General features: G+C 58.0%; 1 protein-coding gene across 1 annotated transcript in view; it reads left to right on the forward strand.

Annotated features, from left to right (window-relative positions):
* The window catches only part of SYT7 (synaptotagmin 7), a 64,955-nt gene that overhangs the window by 15,507 nt on the left and 30,591 nt on the right, over nucleotides 1–18,857 (forward strand). Inside the window, exons 2-3 of the mRNA XM_085010944.1 lie at nucleotides 10,472–10,575; nucleotides 14,841–14,920. Coding sequence (XP_084867070.1) covers nucleotides 10,472–10,575; nucleotides 14,841–14,920 — 184 coding nt within the window. The remainder of the gene's footprint in view (nucleotides 1–10,471; nucleotides 10,576–14,840; nucleotides 14,921–18,857) is intronic.

Below are 18,857 nucleotides of genomic sequence, written 5' to 3' on the forward strand. Positions count from 1 at the left end.
GTAAACTGTTCTTCACTGAACAAACGTAAGCCGCAAGCTGCTATTACCAAGGCCACGCTCACTCACTCTCTGAAGAGAGAGCAGAGGTAGGGAAGGTGTGGATGAGGCCCTCGTAACTCACCAGGCCCTGCTCCCTGATGAGGCGTTGGAGTGCTTGCGGATCCTGACATGTCCCCGTCCAATTTCTTGCTGGAACAGCTCCTGGCCCATTCGGATAATCCTTCATTCGCTGTTTACTCACTTGGCATCTCCTCTGAATTCTAAACCGTCTGCATCCAGCCGGCCTCTGCGGCCCCTGCCAGCACACTCTCCCTAGCTCACTCACGCATTATCTGTTTTTATTACAGTCAAGGTTGAGGAGGCTGCTCGTGCTAAGCCCCTATTTTCAGCTACTTGTAACTTTCCAAAACAATTCCCCTCAGGCCTCCTCTTTTGCCAGCCTTATTCCCGCCCTGGGTGAGGCCCGAGGCAGTGTGGGTGCCTCCACTGCTGTCTGAAGGACACGCAGAGAGACTGTCCCGAGGGCGTGGGGGGCAGGGCCAGGGCCAAAGTCCAGCTCCCCCGGGAAAGGAGTGCCAAGCTCTCTTCCCTCTCCTTTTTCTTTTTTTCCTTCTACCTGCCCATCTCATTTTCTTTGTCCTACTGCAAGGAACAAGCTGCCCCCGTTCCCCAGGTAGGTGGCCTGGAGTGGGGAGTTTTAGAATGAAGAGAGGGCAGAAAATTCAGCATGACAGGAGGCCTGGAGCTTTGCCTGGCTGTCTAGGGTTCAGAGTTTAGCTCATTGGTTTTCTGTTGCTTTCTCTCCATAGTTTGCCTCTTTTCTGGCTTTGTTGTGTTGAGTCAAGAAGAGGAAGGGAGGTGAACTAGGCCCCCCAAATGCCCCCCCACTTCCTTGCCCAAATAGCCCTGGGGCTGGTAGGCTCTGCACTTGCCCTCCCACCTTCCCCCATTTATTTGCTCTGCGTGCACATGGGAGGCCCTTCCTATGGAAACCTGTGACTCCAGCTTTCACTGTTTTCCACCTCGAACGTCATCCTGCTGCCACTAAAGGATAGTGGGGGGAGGCACTGGGGCATGATACGTTGTCGTGCAGAATCAGGTGGGAGGAGGCAGGATCAGGATAGGAATGCGATGGCAGATGCAGCCCCAACCACCCCCAACCTCACTGCTTCATCTCTGGAATAGCAGTTGCACCCTCGTCAGTACCAGACAGGGCCCTGGGCAGGCACCCAGGTACCCCACCCACCCTCCTCTTCTTCCTGCTCCCACCTGTCCAGCCCCAGGCACCCAACCCCCAACCTGTTCTGAGACCATTTGGTGGACCGAGCATCTCTCTCAGGAGGATGCTTTACTGAGGCCAAGGGCTGGACCGTGGAGGAAGGAGCCATGGTAAAGGTGCAGGGATAAGAGGGTCCCTGAAATGCTTGGAGAATTCCATGGGGGAAGTGGAAGCCCTTCCCCAGCTGCTCTTTATTTTGTGTTTGCTCCGTTTCTTTCTTCCCTTCTGCCGATCCTCAGAGTGACTTGTTTTAAGGCTCAGCTCCCATGGGGGTAGCGGGGGGCCAGGGTTGAGGTCTTCCAGACTCCAGGTCCAATTCTGGCTTTATCTCTCTTTGGCTGTGTGCTCTTGGGCAAGTATGTACCCCCTTCTGAGCTTCAGTTTCCTCCTTTTAAAATGAGGATAAGAGGATTTACCTTCAGAGGGCTGCCGAGGACCAGGAACATGCTTCAGTGCTGGACACACGTTACTTACTATGATTAAAGGTGCTCGGTAAGGAGAGCAAGGGCCTGGGATCCGAGGATGCCTCAGGAGGGGGGCAATCTGGGTTAGGAGGGTGTGGGGGTGATGCGACAACTCTAGAAGGGCTGGATGTGGGGAGTGCATGTGTCACCCTCTGAGAGTGTAAGGACAAGAGGATTCTGGGGAAAAAAGCCTACGTGCCTAGATTTCCAGCATTTCTGGGGGCTTTCCTGTACCGTGTCCTGGGCTATAGGCTGTGGGAGACCCCAGCAATGAGGAGAACCCCATTGACCCTGCTGGGGGACGGGCCTAATCCCCAGAAAAGGAGGCTGGACAGAAGGCCGGTAATTCAACTTTGGAGAAGGAAGAGGTCACTGTGAGCACTTGTCATCAGGGAGGGCTTCCTGGAGGAGGCAGGCTTGAATGACATCATGCATTTGTTTAGCACTTATTTATCCAGCTTCTCCAATGTACCGGACCTTGGGCTACAGAGATAAGTGATCTGGGGTCTCAGCCCTCCAAGTGTTCCCAGTGGGGAAAGACACAGCAAATGCTACGTATTAATCCACAGTGATGAACTGCCATAGTTACAGAGGAGGCAGAAAGATAGGCGGGAGGGAATGAAGGCCATCCTTGCCTGGGGATCTTCAGAATAGAAGGAAGGGCATTCCAGGCAGAGGGAACAGCTTATGTGAAGCCTCAAGGGTGAAAGAGGTCGGCCTTCTTGGAGGAAGAAAGAAAGTAGGGTGTGGCTGGGTCGCACCACGTAGCACGTTCTAGAATGCTGTCACTTGTGTCAGCTCAGCTCAGAGGGAGGCAGCTGCAGCAGGGTCAAGGACAAGTGGAAGTTGCCTTAATTCCCCATGCCTGTTTCTTCCTCTGTGACGTGGGGATAAGAGGGGTACATGGCTGTGGGGATCGCATGGGGTAATACATATAAACTTCCTGGCAGTGTCTGCCACAAAAGACACATGCTCAACGACTGTGAGCTAATACTTGATCCTGACAGTACCCCAGCAGGGGAGGCCAGCGGTTATCATCACCAGTTGAAGGTAGAACACTGAAGCTCAGAGTGGCGCTTGCTCTGGGTCCCTGGCTAGCAGCAGAGGTGGAACCGAACCCAGGTCATTTGCCTCCAAGTCTATGGCTTGTCCCTCTGCTCTGCCCCAGAGGAGAGTGTGCAGGGAGAGAGAATTCCAGGCCAGAGGAAGTTCATGAACACGTAGACCTCGTGGACGGCAGAGTGGGCTAGGCATCTGCTCGTGCCTGTGACCATGGGAGTGTATGCACATTTGTGTATGCGTGTGGGTGTCCATTCAAGGGGTGAGTCAGCATAGCTTGCGTGTGTGTGTGTGTGCGCGCGCATACGTGTGCATGCATACACATGCGTTTATATGGGGGGTGGGTGGGCATAGGTGTGCATAGGCTGTGAGCCTCCATGGCTTGTGTTTGTATATGTGAGCCATGGGTGTCCATGTCCCTGGCTTGTGGACGTGTGTACCCGCTCCCTCTCTGGCTCCCCTCCTGTTCCCCCCTGGGCAGTGGGGAGCTGGCCCTCAGAAGTCCGTTCCCTCTCCGGCAGCTCCCCAGGGCATCCCAGCAGCCAGCGGCCCTGTTTGATTCTCTTCATCTATAAATCATGGCTTGCTGAGCAGATGAGAAGGAGTCGGGAGCCGGGGCAGAGCCCTGGCAGGGGACCGGGTCAGGTCTGCAGTTCACACCTGAAGCCCAGCCTGGCTTCCAGCTCTCGCCCCCTCTCCACACACACACACACACACACACACACACACACACACACACACACCCTCATACCTTAGCCCTCCCTGGTCCTTGCCATAGGCATTCACTGATGTTTGCTGTTGGTTAAGCGCTGGACCAATTCCTGGGGCGGAGATCAGGGGTGCACAGAATTGAGTCAGACCCCTGGCCTCTGTTGTCCTGTGGGAAAAACTCAATGTGTATTCAGGATTTCTTTCAACACTCACCAAGGGCCAACTCTGTGCCCCAGATGTCTTTAATGGAGGGCTCGACACGGTAATGCTCAGATAATAGCTAGCATTTATTGCCTACTTATTCTGTGTCAGGCACTGTGCTAAGTGCATTATATGTGCTAATTTCTTTAAACCTCACAATAGCCCTGTGAGGCCTGTACGGTACCAGCCCCTGTTTACAGATAGGAAGACCAAGGCACGCAGAGATTAGGCCACACAGCTTGGAAGAATCAGAATCAGAATTTGAGCCTGACAGTCTGGACCCAGAACCCTGGCACTTAATCACTGCACCAGAAAGGGAAGGTGCAGGCACAGTGTGGTGGGAGCTCAGAGGCAGGAGAAGATAATTCCCACTGGGGAGATTGTGGAAGGCTTCCTGGAGGAGGTGCTTTTCATCCGAGTCTAGGAGAATCAGGACTTGTCGGGCAAAGATGGGCGTGGGGGAAGACCGGAAGGGGTCCTGATGTGTGTGTCTTTGTGTGCGTGTAAATGAGAGGCTCTCAAACTCTGTCACTGCAGCCTCTCCCATCTCTTCTCTCTCATCTTGTTTGGGTGACAAGTGAGAAAATACATGCAAGCATTGGGCATCCAACTGATATTTACTGAGCACTTCCTGTGGGTGAGCATGTCACAGGGGTTATCGGAATGAACAAAGTGGATGTAGCCCCTGCCTTCATGGTCTGGTACACAGTAGGTGCTTAATAAATGGTAGCCTCTATTAGTATCATTATTGCTCGAGAGTCTGCCTCACGCTTGCGTTCAATAATCATTTATCTATATGCCCAACTCTGTCCTTGGTGCCCAGCTCTGTCCTTGGTGCTGGGAGGACGGCAGTGAACTTGAGAGTGAGCCTTGCCTGCATGGAGCTGACATTCTACAGGGAAAGACCATTTGGCATCTTGTCCACCTTCAGAAGGGAGCCATCTCCTCGAGCACCCAGGCTTCATTTACCCTGAGAGCTGCTGGTGGGGTGGCATGGTCAGGACCATGGGCTCTGTCCACAGGACTCCGCCAGCTCGTCATTCCTCCTGGGATCTAATTAGCTGACACGCCCGCCACAGGCCTGGGCAGAGGGGCAGGGACATGCCTGATTTCCTATCTCGTGCCCTGGCCCCCTTGGGATGGGACCCTGGAGGCTCTCCTCACTTCCAGGTCTCCCGATGTCCTGTCTGCCCTTGTCTGTGTTTAACCCTGGGGGCCCAGAGGGCTCCTCTTCCCAAGGGTAAGTCATGGAACTCAGCTCCGTCAAAAGGCTGACTCTGGCTGCAATGTTTTCTCTCCGCAAATGTTAATATGCTGACGCTAAGGGGACTTGAAACCATGTATGTCATTGGAGGAAGGGTTAGAAGGGCTGGGGCAGCTTTGCCTGGAGAAGACTGGAAGGGGACATGAGAGCTGTTGGCAAGGATTTGGAGACCTGTCATGTGGCAGAGGGAGCCGGCTTGTTCCCGACAGCTCCAGGGGGCAAGCTTAGGACCAAGGGGGAAAGTTCTAGGGAGACAGATTCAGCTCAGCTCGAGGGACAGCAGCCCTAGCTATCAATGCCCATTCACGGTGAAGGGGGGTGTGTGTGTCTGCCTCTTACAGAAGCAGCTTCTCGTCACTGCCAGGGCTGCCCAGGGGGTGCGTGCAGGGATGGGGCCTGACTCCATGACTTCTGAGGTCCCTTGCAGCCTGGGACACAGTGATTTTCTGCTCTGGGAATGGTTTCATTCCGGCTGGCAGGCATGAACATGCTTGCACCCCTTGATGGCAATATCGCGTGCTGGCTGAGGACATCGTGTCACTTTTGTTCACAGCATCGATGCAATTTGCAATGGCAAGCATTTGTTTCACCCTGGATTCAAGGGCTGTCTAAGGGATGCCGGGGGCGGGGGGTGGGGGAAGGTGGGCAGAGGATCTTGGGGGGAGGGATAAGCTGCCTGGAAGATGACGGCATCCATTCATGCTGCAGAGGCTCCTATGGTCACGGATCCCGGGGGTTCAGCTTTCCTTAGTAATATATCCCTTTCTTCAAATGGAACGTTCTGCAGGAACCCAAGATGTGAAACAAAGAAACAGAGCTGCTTTGGTTGAACAGGGCTTTGAGGGCACACAGCATCCATCTCTGTGCCCCTGAGAAATTCCTGGGAACTGCAAAGTTTCCAAAATGTTCTTTGGGGATTCCTGCTGTGGCGCAGTAGGTTAAGAATCCACCTACAGGAGTTCCCGTCATGGCTCAGTGGACACCAATCCAACTAGGAAACATGAGGTTGCCAGTTCAATCCCTGGCCTCGCTCAGTGGGTTAAGGATCCGGCATTGCCGTGAGCTGAGGCGTAGATCACAGATGCAGGTCAGATCTGCGTAGGCCGGCGGCTACAGCTCTGATTCGACCTCTAGCCTGGGAACCTCCATATGCCGCCGGCTCAGCTCAAAAAAGCAAAAACAAAACAAAACAAAAAGAATCCAACTGCAGTGGCTCAGATTGCTGTGGAGTCACGGGTTGGATCCCAGGCCTGGAGAAGTGGGTTAAGATACACCAGTTGCCGCAGCTGCGGAGAAGCTCACAACTGCGGCTTGGATTCAATCCCTGGCCCAGGAACTCCATGTGCCACAGGTCAGCCATTAGAAACAAACCACACACTTTGGAGACCCCTGACCACCCGCCTCTGCAGTGGGTGTGATGTCAAGGGAGAGAGTGTAGACCCCGAGCCAGGCTGCCTGGGTTCGAACCCGGGCTTCAGCACCTCCTAGCTGAATGATCTTGGACAAGGCACTTGACCCCTCTGTGCCTCAGTTTCCCCATCTGTAAGATGGGGTCAGTCTTCTTGCTTGTCTCAGTTGTTGCGAAGACCAAGTCGTTGCTGTGGGTGGAACACCTAGAACTCCCGAGCACCTAGCTCATGGCCATACAGCTGGGTAGTGGCCAGAAGAGGGCCTCAGCCTCATTCTCCTAGACTCCAAGGCCACTGCTCAGGCTGCATGCCCACAGAATGCTCACTGCTTAAGATGGGCGTTCCCTGGGTCTCTGAGAACCTCTTAGAGGGACCACTGGCTTCTGGGATTGACAAGCTCTGTCCTTAGGGGTTCTCCCAACCTCCAGCAGAGGTCGAGGAGTTTTGTTTTTTTTGTTTTTTTTTTTTTTTTTTGTGCTTTTTAGGGCCCCACCCCTGGCATATGGAAGTTCACAGCTGCTGGCCACAGCCACAGCCACAGCCACTCAGGATCCGAGCCACATCTGCGATATACACCACAGCTCACAGCAACGGCAGATCCCTGACCTACTGAGCAAGGCCAGGGATCGAACCTGCATCCTCATGGATACTAGTTAGATTCACTTCCACTGCACCACAATGGGAACTCCCAAGGAGCAGTTTGTTTGTTTGTCCTTTTTAGGGCCACATCCGTGGCATATGGAGATTCCCAGGCCAGGGATCTAATCAGAGCTGTTGTTGCCGGCCTGTGCCAGAGCCACAGCAACACCAGATCCGACCTGCGTCTGTGACCTACACCACAGCTCACGGCAACGCCGGATCCTTAATCCACTGAGCAAGGCCAGGGATCGAACCCACAACCTCATGGTTCCTAGTCGGATTCATTTCTGTTGTGCCACGACAGGAACTCCCCGAGGGGCAGTTTTTGATAAGGACCTTGCTTGGCAAAGAAAGGAGGGAGCTCTGGGGAGGTGAGCCCTCGGAGAATTGCCCCATGGCCAAGAGATACACGGGGGAGGGTTCACATAGAGAGGTCACCAGGCCAGAGGAATCCATCCAGAGCAGGACCTCCTACCACAGCTCCGGGTCATGAGTTTGCTGACACCCACTCTGCTCCTGCCCCTCCCCTGCTCAAAAACCTTCCATGGCTCCCATGGCCTACAAACACAGGAAACCCCTCAGCCTGATAGACGGCCCCCCCCACCCCCGCCTTAAGGCCCTACTCTCATTCCCAGCCTGGTCTCCGCTGCTTCCCTCCCCACAACCTAGACCAGCTGCTCAAACACGCTTGACCCTTCTTCCCCTCTTATGCCTTTGCTCTTTCTGTTCCTTCTGCCCCTCACATCCAACGCCCAGACCACATCAGATGCCACCTCCTCAGGGAAGCCTTCCCAGATAGCTCCCTAGTCCAGCAGTCACTTCTTCACCTGTGCTGCCAGAGCTCTCTGTACCCCCGAGAGAAAACTAACACCAACAACCCTAATAATAATCCATATCTATTGAATACTAACCACAACCCCACGGGGGGGGGGCGGTGCTCTAATTACCTTAGTTTATAAAGGAGAAATGGAAACATGGAGTGGTTAAGACACTTGTTCAAGACCGCACCGCTATTAAGAGGCAGAAGCTGTCCTCACACTTGGGTCTTTTCTCGGGTGTTTTGGAGTCTCAAGCTTCAGGCTGGGTGACCTACCACTCCCTGGTTCTAGGACATCGCTGGCCGTGCTAAGAAATAATTAGCTGAATTCTTGGTTCTTAATAGACAGTGGTTGAAGAAAGATCAGCCCAAGAATGGAATTGACTTTATTGAAAAGTGTGTTCAAGGAGTTCCCTGGTGGCTCAATGAGTTAAGGATCCGGCATTGTCACTACTATGGCGCCGGTTCTATCCCTGGCCTGAGAACCTCCATATGCAGCGGGTGTGGGCCAAAAACACACAAAAAAAATAAAAACGAAAGTGAGCTCATCAAAGGAAAGGCTCTTCTCCAGCCCACATAGCGCCCCACACCCTAGACCTTCCCGTGGGGCAGGGGCTACTCCCATAGAGAGAGCTGGAAAAAGTGCTGGCCCCATTCTTAGAAGGTACATTCAAACATCTCTTTACCCCAGGCCTGAGTCTGAGGGCCCCAGTGGTGATCCCTGGGTGGTATCATGCCTCCCCCGCTTCCACAAGGTTAAAGATGGAGGCCTGGAGTTCCCGCTGTGGCTCAGCAGAAACAAACTCTACTAGTATCCATGAGGATGCAGGTTTGATCCCTGGCCTCGCTCCGTGGGTCAAGGATCCGACGTTGCCGTAAGCTGTGGTATAGGTGACAGATGCGGCTTGGATCTGGAGTTGCTGTGGCTATGGTGTAGGCTGGCGCCTATAGCTCTGATTTGACCCCAGGCCTGGGAACCTCCCTATGCTGCAGGTGCAGCCCTTAAAAAAAATAGATAAATAAAAGGCCTTTGATTTGGCCTGTGACATACACGGCCCCTCCAGCCTTGCAGAGCTGTGCTTCTCCACCCGAGTGAGGGAAGGGCAGGACCAGTTCTTTGGCTTCTGCATCTTGTCCAGGTCCAAGCTGCCAGGGGCTATGGGCCCCAAGGCAAACAGTGAACTGGGTACAGTGGCTTCCTGGGGGCTGAGGCTGTGCAGTCAGGACAGGAAGAAGCCTTGTTGGCCTGGCAGGTGGATAAGGAGGGACCGGGCAAGGCTGGCCTTTTCTCACAGCTTGGAGGCTCAGCAAGTTGGGGAGGGAGAGGTGGGGCCCAAGCAAGATTCTAGGGAGAAGGGGCAGCGGACAAGCTGCCCAGAGCGCTGGAGCAGTGGTGGGAGGGAGCCCGAGGGGCCCTGAGAGCTGGGGTGGACCGCTGGGCCCGGCTCCATGAGGCCCCACAGCGAAGCCAGAGAGCGTGGATGCCCAGAAGCTAAAACCGCAGGAACCCGGACCAGACAGATATTGTCAACTCTTAATTACCACCATCACTGAAGCCGAGAAGCCCACGCAGGCTCCTCTGTAAATAAACAGCGTCTCCTTGACTTTGACGCATCCCTGTGCACACATATTTACAGTGCACGTGTGATCTGTGCTGGTCTCTGTCGACTCACTCCCCCACATGATCATTTATGGTCAAGTTTTGCCTTCCTTACGTTTGGTTTGGACTGGTGTTTACAACCACCTGCCAGGAGGGAGGGAGGAGGCTTCATCCGTGCTTACAGGGCGGGCGAGAAAACGGAGCGGTTAGCTAGCAAGTGGGGGGATTTGCACAGCAACCTGGGGGTCCATCAAGTTTCCCACTCCTGAAGCACAGGACCCCTGAACTCTCAGAAGGGAAGCTGGGGGGCAGCCCCTGGGAACACATAGGACTCTGCCAGCAACGAAGGCGGGGCTGGAGCTGATGGAGTGGGCGCACCGGAGGTGGGCTCAGGGAGTAGGGCATGGGAGGACGGGGTGTGCAGAGGCCGGCTGAGTGGGCCTCCAGCCCAGGAAAGGCTGAGCTGAAGGGGATGAGGGCTGGTCTGAGGGGTCCAGAGATTGGTGACACATGTAGCTCTTGAGTCTCGGGCAACACTTCAAAGGATCTGTTAGTGCCCATGGGACAGATGTGTTCAGAAGGACTGTGGGAATGAATAGTAACCCTTTGGGCTGATTCAGCTGGAGTTGTGGCTCAGAGTATGTGCAGGGGGGCAAGGAAAGGAAGCCTGCCATGCCGAAGCAGTGGCTCTTTTAGAGGCATTTGAAAGCCCGGTGAGGCCTGGCCAGGCCAGGGGCACACGTGGTCTCTCTCTTCAAGGCTGTGAAGTTTGGGGGGATGGTGTGGACCCCATGCAGGGCCCCTGCAGTGAGGGACTGGGGCAGACTGGAGACTCCCATTTTACAGATGAGGGAAATGAGCTGCAGAGTGAGGAAGTCGCAAGGTCAGCCAGCCAGGCAGAACCGGGCAGAGAACTTGGGGCTCCGAGCCCCCGGTGTGGCTGGGGTGGTTCTTCTGGGGGTCTCTGGGCTGAGGGAGGGTGGCTGGCCCTGGCCAATGAGGGTCTGACCTCTGCATGTCCTCCCCAGGGGCGCCCACCCGCGATGTCCTGCTGGTCTCTGCCATCATCACCGTCAGCCTTAGCGTCACTGTCGTCCTCTGCAGCCTCTGCCACTGGTGTCAGCGCAAACTGGTGAGGCTCCTAAGGGCCCCGAGGGCGGGGCCTGGCCCTGCACCCCGCCCGCCCCCTCAATTACAGGCTCGTGAGCGCTCCCTAGGGCAGGTGACACACCTGCTCACCCAGTCAGACACACCTCCGTAGAAATTCACGCCTCATGCAGGCACGCAGGCACCGCATATGTCTCTGTGTGCACGCAGAGTCACACACCTAGGGACACATTCGTGGACAGAAAGGGGTCTCACACGCATTCGGACGCTTGTAACGACACGCACACAGGCCCCACCTCCCGCAGAAAGAGCCGCAGGCACACACGCGCAGACTGGGAATAGAGGCCCCCTCCCACCTAGGGCCGCGCGCCCCCTCCTCTCCTCCCGCGCGCCCGCCCCCAACCTCCTGGTACCCATGGGCTGGGCGTGGCCGAGTCGGGCCTTCTGTCCAATGGGGAGGTGCCGCCTGCCCCGCCCCGCCCCGCCCCACCCCCAGCGCCCGCACATCCATCCTGGTTCTCCCGGTTTGTACAAGCACAAACGGCTCCTTTTCATTTTTAACGAGGGCTGGGAAATTAACGAGCAGGATTAGGCTATCAATAAGTAACGAGGCCGTCAGGAAGGACATTCATCACCGGAAGGCGCCGGCAGGGGGAGCCGGGCCGAGCCGCCCTTCCTGCCCGCCCGCAGCTAGCTCCTCGAGAGCCCCACTCAGCCCCAGTCCTGCCGCCCCAGCTTAGAAGTGTGATGGGGAATTTGGGGTCTGTAGGGCCACCTCGAGATGGGTCCAGAGGTGTCTCAGGTGTGGGGCCTTTCCGCGCCATAGGCGAAGGGTCCCTGGCAGGCACTTTCTGGGCCCCACATTGGGAATGGGGGGAGTGGGGGCAGGGTGCCATATCGGGGAGCCCCTTTTTCTCCCTGCCCAGCCGCAGAGGGGCCGGAGGGGAGGCGGGGGCTATGGCCATGGGTACTGTGCAGGTGGGGCCTGCATGCCTCAGTCCTTGGGAGGAGAAGGAGCAGATGCCCCTGCGGAGGGCCCAGAGGGCGGGTACCCAAGCAGGCTTCCTTCGGGAAAGACAAACGGGAGTGTGATTCTCTGTCCTGGGATGTTCAGCTTCAGGCAGCATCTTTCCCTGGGCAGGAGCCAGGGAGGAGGCCAGCCCTGGCCCACGTGTGAATGTGTGCCAGTGTGTGTGTGTGTGTGTGAATGTGTGTGTGACTCAGGCCCATCTCCTTGCGTGCAGGTGCCAGGCTGGCTGCCCTGCATTGTTCCTGAATTTCCTGCCTCTGTGTCTGTCTCAGAATTTCAGGGGAAGTGGAGGAGGGGGCTTGGCCACGTGCCTGTATGTGTCCTCAGAGGCCTGGGGAGTGGCTGAGCCTGCACTGCAGCCCTGTGCATCTCATTCCAGGGCCCCTGGCCCTTAGGCTGTCTGTCTGTCTGTACTTGAGGACAGAGGGAGGTTGTATGAACAGGTGATGCTGGTGACCTTGAGTGGGGGTCTTTTGTGCTAAGTGTGTTGACTTGGAGGGCATGGGTACAGTGTGTGTGTGTGTGTCTGTGCGTGTGTGTCCGCCCCACGTGGTGGGATATGGATCATCTCATCAGATCCCCATGTGAGCTGACACTTATGTCTGCCTCCACTGCTCCTTCGGTAAGTGCTGCAGGGTGTGTATCTGTGTGTGTGTGTGTGTATCTGTGTGTGTGTTTGCTGAGAGCCCCACCCCCACTCACCTGGGGACAGGAGCTCAGAGATGGCAGTTTTTGTAGCAGGTGGGGGACTGTCAGTGCAGGAAGTGCCTTGGGAAGCTGAGAGCTGCAGAACCTTCCCTGGCCCGGCCTCCTCCCGGCTTCCAGCCGGGAACTTCCCCAGAGGGTTCTGCCCCTGAACTGCTGATAGAACGTGACTTGGCCTGGGACCCCCCCAATCCTGCCACCCACTTCCGACTCCCTCGTCTCAGACTCCAGGGAGCTTTTTGTCCTGGCTGTGTCTGTGTGCTCCATGGAAGGGGCTTTAAAATCCCCCTGCCACCCCCCCACCAGTCACCGCACAGTTACTCGGCTCTCCCTGCCCGCTTGTCCCCTCAGCAGCAGTGACGTGATACCTGACAGCCCAGATCCCATTTCCAAACATTAATAACTTCCTTAATCTTCATCTGGATTTTTCCGGATCAGCCCGGCCAACCTCCTCCCTGGTAAGCAGTCTGGGGGTACTGGGCTCCTTTGGAGCCACCTCATGTCTCCTAGACCCCACCGGGGGTGCCTGTCATTGCCCCATTAGCTTCCCCGAGACCCCCAAAGTAATTCCTACCCCGGTTCCTGCCCCCCCATACCCTGGCTCCTTGGCTCCTCGTTGCAGCTGGAAGGGACGCTGCTCTGAGATGCGGAAGGAAGAAGGGCAGGAAGAATGCCCTGGATGGACCAGGTGCTGGCCCTGGGGGAGGAGCAGATGACCAGCCTGAATATTAGGAAGAAAGAGAAGAGGGGACGGGCGCCCTTCCAGGGGGCGCTCCCTTCCCTGAGCTGCCTGAAATGCTGGAAATGGTGGGGGGCAGAGCTTCTGCCCAAGAAGGGACCTTCGCCACCGTGGAAGGGCCCCAGGCCCCTGATCTTCCCAGTCGGAACTGGGAATTTGAACCTGTGGGTAATGATGGGAGGGACCAGGGCTGGACGGAGAGAGGGCAGCTTTTTGCAGACCCAGGGGCTCCAGCAGCTCTGTTGTTTAAAGTTCTAGCTCAGAGGCATCGGCCTGAGGCTCGGACCACAGGCTGGGGGTGATTGATGGGTTTGGGGAACTGCTGGGTATCAAATTCCACACCAAGTACTAGAGCCCACACAGTCCCTGCCACTGGGGGCTACGTTCCCAGGAGTGGGAGCCGAAGTGAGGAGAGAAATGATATCTGGGGTGAGAATGGGAGGGTGAGAGCCCCAGGGCTGGTGAGGGATGCCACACCCACTCAGAAAGGAGGAAAGGGAGGCGGGAGAGGGCCAGGGACTTGAGAAGGGTGACGCGGAGAATGCGGGCCAGTGCTGGGACAGGACCCTGGCACCCCTGAGACCGAGGGGTCCTGGAGGTGGCCTGAGGGCCCTCCCCCAAACCCTTCCTGGGAGCTCCACTGTTCTCCCTGAAGAGGTGGCTCCCGTGCCTGGGCAGGGGCTGCAGCTGGCAGGCGCGTCGGGGAACGCGGCTGTGCAGCTTTTATTTTGCTTTGGGGAGGATGGAATAATTGACTGTTGTGGCTGTGGATTTGGCGCACATGACGGGGTGTTGGGGAATGTGTGCCCGAGAGGGCGTGCGCGTGTGCGTGTGCGTGTGTCCCTGTCCTTCCCTAGCTGGACAGGGCGGACCAGTGCCCAGTGGGGGGACAGCCCCCAGCTGCCCACCGCCTGCATCAGCCCTGGGCCTGGCCCAGGCCTGTGGCCCCTGGGTGCGCGTGAGGACGCTTGGTGGCAGCCAGGAATGTTAATGGTGCCTGGCTCTGCATGAGCTAAATTTAGAAACCCAAACCGAGAAGGTGAATGGTGCTCACCTTCCCGGCAGCCGGCCCAGTCACCGCGGCAGCCGTGGCCCTTCCTCCAGCCAGGGGACCCGGTGTGCCCACCCCATTGACCTGCCCTGCCCTGCCCTGCCCCTGCCTCCACTTGCGCGGGTGTGAGGAACTCTCGAGGGGGGCTGGCCCGCCTGCCCTCCTGCCCGGCCCAGAGTCAGTGGGCAGCCTCGCTTCCCAAGGCCACCTTCCTACAAAGGAGAGTGCTCAGGCCTGGGTCTCGTGGGCCCAGGGCAGGAGGACCCCAGGGACTCCCGCCTCCAGCCTGCGTCCCCAGATAGTGAAGGACACAGCCTGGCAGGACTGGGCACAAACCCTCTCCCCGCCCCCGCCACTCTCATCACTGGCCACTGCCAACCTTGCCTTGCAGGAGGCCACCCCCACCATCTGGGGGCAGTGACGTGGCCAGTGTGACGTGGCCAGGCGCCTGAGAGCCGTCTGTCCATGGCAGAGGGAGATAGGTTTCTGGGAGCCGAGCCAGAGCCCCGGGAGACAGGTGGACCAGAGGGGCCTCCTCCCTGAGGGTCAGGGATGGGGTGCAGGTCAGGGGGGTAGGGCAGGTCCCGGAGCCCAGTGGGGCCCAGGAGCTGCCCCCCGGGGAGCAAGGATCAGTGGGGCTGGGACCCCAAGGTGGTGACACCCTCCCACACCCTCCCCAGACCTTGATGCTGAGGCTGGGCTGCAGTCCACTCGCCTTCCCCGGGGGCCCTGTTCTCCAAGAGTGACCTGGTGCTATCTCCACAGGGCAAACGCTACAAGAACTCCCTGGAGACGGTGGGCACGCCAGACTCAGGGCGTGGGCGCAGTGAGAAGAAGGCCATCAAGTAGGTGCCCGGCTCTGAGTTGGGGGTGGGACACGCAGATCGCCCAAGTGGGAGGAGCCCCTTCCCCCCTCCCCAGATCTGGCCACACACACGCTCAGTTTCCCCCTCATGCCCTGGTACCATGCTCTCCACCCTAGCCCCTTACACGTGCTCCCAGCACCTCAGGGTGGCCCCAGGGCTCTGCCTTTTCTGCCCGTGCCTCCCTGGTGCTCAGGGTGTCCCAGGGCCCCCAGCCCCACTTTCTAGCTGTTCTCACTGTCTGCCTCCTCCCTCAACCCCGGCTGCTGATTCCTCCATCCAACCCTCACATCACATACTCTGTCCCCAACCCTGTCTAACTCCCCTGCACCCCCCAAGCTCCTCCCCGAGCCCCGGGGCCAGGGAGCCCTCCTCTGGGTGGGGCGGGGTCCGGGGGACTCAGATTCTCTTCTCAGACCTCACCCGTGTTCTGAGAGTAAGCTGGAAGGGGCACAGACCAAACCCGTGTGGACCCTAGCAGAACCCCATGCTCAGCTACTTAGGGGAGCGGGGTGGGGTGGGGGGGCAGGGGGGTGCTCCAGTCCCCACTGCCTGTCTTGCTGCCTCCGACTCACCCCACTTTCTCCATTTTGCGCTCTGAGGACCTGCTTCAAGTAGCCAGGTCTGGCTTGCCCTGCAGACTACCGCTGAGGGTCACTGGGAGACTGGGAGACGCTGGGAGAAGTTCCCCTGCCCCACATGGTGGATGGGGGTGTGGATGGGGGGAACCGTTCTCTAGAAGGCTCTGTGCCCTCCAGCCAATGGCCCAGGCCCTTCCTCTGCCCAGCCCAGGCCTTCACTGGGCGGCCACGGGGCCCCCCTCCATCCTAGGTTGCCAGCCAAGGGCTCTTCGGGGAAGTGGGGGCTCCCCTACCCGCCCTGCCCCACTGCTGCCTTCAACTCAAGGCCCCCACTGCGCCTGCCCACACCCTCCGTTGTCTGCCTCTCCCCCTCTCTCTGTCTCCACGCCCCTCCTTCCTCTCTCCTGCTCCTGAGTGCTCCTTCCTCGGACCCCCGCCTCTTTTTCCATCTCTTGTTCTGACCCTGTTTAGGGCCCTCGCACACGCTGCAGGCGTGTGTCTGTCTGCGGGGGGGGGGGGGTAAGTGGAGGGGTGGGCCGGGCTGAGGTGGGAGGCGGGAGGAGGCTGGGAGGAGGCTGCGGGGAGCCTTTGAAGCTGGGCTTGGTTGCACACTCTCCAGTCTTCAAAGCCGAGGGCTGGCAGGTCTCAGGGGCTGTTGCAGAAACCAGGCCCCAGGCTTTCTGAGGAGGAGGGACCACATGGGGGGAGCGCGGGGCGGGGGGGTGCAGCTCAGCATCTGTGCTGCCTCCAGGCCAGGACTCTAACCAAGTCTGCAGCCCCAGTCTGGGCCAGGAGGCCGGTCACTGCCAGGTGACCGTAACCTCCCCGGATGAGGAGGTGCGTGTCCTAGGTGGGCCTAGAGAGGGGAAGGGACTCCCGCAAAGGGGAGGCTGGGCGGCGGGGCAGGCAGTGGGCTCGCCAGGGAGGGTTCTTGAGGGTTCGCTAAGACAAAGTGAGGGCAACCGTGGGTGGGCCCTCGCTCTCCGTGGCCTGCAGTCCCCGCCCCCTCCCACCCTGCTGAACTCTCAGACCCTCTGCCCCAGGGGACAAAAGCCACCTTTCCTGTCTGCATGCCCCCAGTTCCTGGGCCTTGGCCTGTTGCCAGGGCCCAAAGCCAGGCGAGTGCTGGGAAGCAAGGTTTATCAGCCACACCGTCTCCCCAGGGTTCAGGACCCCCTCCAAAAGGATCCTGTTATCGAGGATTCTGGGAAACAGTGTTTCCCAAACTGGGTTCCTCAGCGCACTCGTGCCCCATCAGTGGTGACTAGTCATCCCAGGAATCAAGGGTTCTCAGACCAGCTAAGTTTGGGTAACACGGCACACCCCCTCCCTCTCTCGACGATACTGATAGTCATTGGCCCATTAAAGGCTCTGAGAAGTCTTGCAGTAGAGGGATCGGTGTTTCACAAACTTCTTTAATTAAAGATCCTCTTTTCGGGGGAGTTCCCGTCATGGCGCAGTGGTTAATGAATCCGACTAGGAACCATGAGGTTGTGGGTTCGATCCCTGGCCTTGCTCAGTGGGTTAAGGATCTGGCATTGCCGTGAGCTGTGGTGTAGGTCACAGACGCGGTTCTAATCCCACTTTGCTGTGGCTCTGGTGTAGGCCGGCGGCTACAGCTCTGATTCGACCCCTAGCCTGGGAACCTCCATATGCCGCAGGAGCGGCCCTAGAAAAGGCAAAAAAAAGACAAAAAAAAAAAGAAAATTAAATTAAATTAAAAAAAAAAAAAAGATCCTCTTTTCAGAGTTCCCTGGTGGTGCAACAGGGTAAGGATCTGTCATGGTCACTGCAGCGGCCTGGGTCATTGCGGTGACATGGGTTCGATCCCTGGCCCCCGGGAACTCCCACATGCTGCAGGCATGGCCAAAAAAAGAAAAAAAGAAAAAAGATGCTCCTTTCTGGTACTTACTGCCACGCACAGCCTGAGGGCCCCTGGAGCTCCTTGCAACACAGGGTGGGAGACCAGCCTGGAGGGGATGACCCTGGGTGGCTCTTTCTCTCTAGGACCTAGGGTCAGAAGACCCTCGATTTGGAGATCTGGAGGGGCAGAGGGGGGAGGCCTCCCAAGTGCTTCATCTCTCTGTTACACTGGGAGGGGGGAACCAAAGGGGGTGTCTGCTGAGAATAGAATCTCCTGTGGAGGGAGCCTCCCAGGGAGCACCCTTCCCCCCTCTAGGGGCCTGTCCCTGTGGCCCATCCTACCTCCCCCACCCCGGGCCCTCACTGCCCCTGTGAGCTGGCTCAGGGCTTTGGCCTTGGATCCTGTGCACGGAGACAGCTCTAAGACATCCCCAAGGTGCTCTCTGGATTAGCCAAGACTGTCCACACCAGGGAGTTCCGAGGCGGCCCGTGTCCACCCTCAGGCCAGAGCCGCCGTCTCCTCCTGGCCTGTAGGTGCAGCTTAGCTTCTCTCCCTGGTTTTCTCCTTTGTTCCTGAGTCTGAGGCTGAAAACCAGGGTCCAGGTCAAATGCTGGGGGTGGTGTGGGGAGAAGCAGGTCAGCCAAGGACATGTTTGCTCCAGGCTCAGGGGCTGTGCCTCCCGACAGCGCCCTCCCTCCTTGCCCTCACCTTGGCCTTGAGCAGCGGCACGGTCTCAGCACATGCCAGGCCCACCCTTGACACGCCTCTCTGTGCCCCTTCCTGTAGCCACGTTCCTGAGGGCTCAGGCCTGGCTCCTTTCTGGAATGTTCCTTGGGCCTAGGAGTTGCACGCCTCTCCCTGTGTGCCCGAGTTCTGCTCCTTGGGGTCCCAGGAGCCTGATGAGCTGGTGGAGTCCCTTGCCCTTGGCTCCCGGGATTTCGAGGCCATGTCTTCTGCCAGACGAGGCTTCTGCCAACTACCCCAGCGAAGGTGTCCACATTCTCTGTGCTTCTAGCATATCTGCTTCTTGGGTAGGACATGTCGCAGGAGGAGCAGGGTGGGGTGGGAAGACTGGGACACACGGTCCCTTACCAGTCCCAGCAGCTCCTCTTTGGAAAGGAACAGGGCAGGCCAGGTACATGCCACAGGCTTGAGGCTGAGCCTTGCCCTTCGTCTGCCCAGAGAAGGGCAGGCTCCCTCCATGCCTGCCCCAGGCCTCCTCCACCCGAAGGGCTCCTGGTGCCACTGCTCATGCCCGCCCTCAGCCAGGTCAGAGGCCTGGAGACACTTCCCTTTTCCGGGGGTGACCCAGCCACCACTTTTGGCCACCAGCAGAGAGTGTCTTCAGTTCAGCTGAGATCCAGCCAATCTCATGCGAGGGTGGCACCCCAGCCTCTCCCAAGGCGGGGAGAGAGCAGAGGAGGCCAGGAGGACCTCAGACTGGTGAGAGGAGGAGAAGGGCAGGCGGGGAGTT

This window comes from Sus scrofa, chromosome 2 (assembly GCF_054392235.1).
Source record: "Sus scrofa isolate SSC_HxYL_T2T_F1_AM1 chromosome 2, Sscrofa_HxYL_maternal_Yorkshire_Landrace_v2.0, whole genome shotgun sequence".
NCBI lineage: Eukaryota > Metazoa > Chordata > Mammalia > Artiodactyla > Suidae > Sus > Sus scrofa.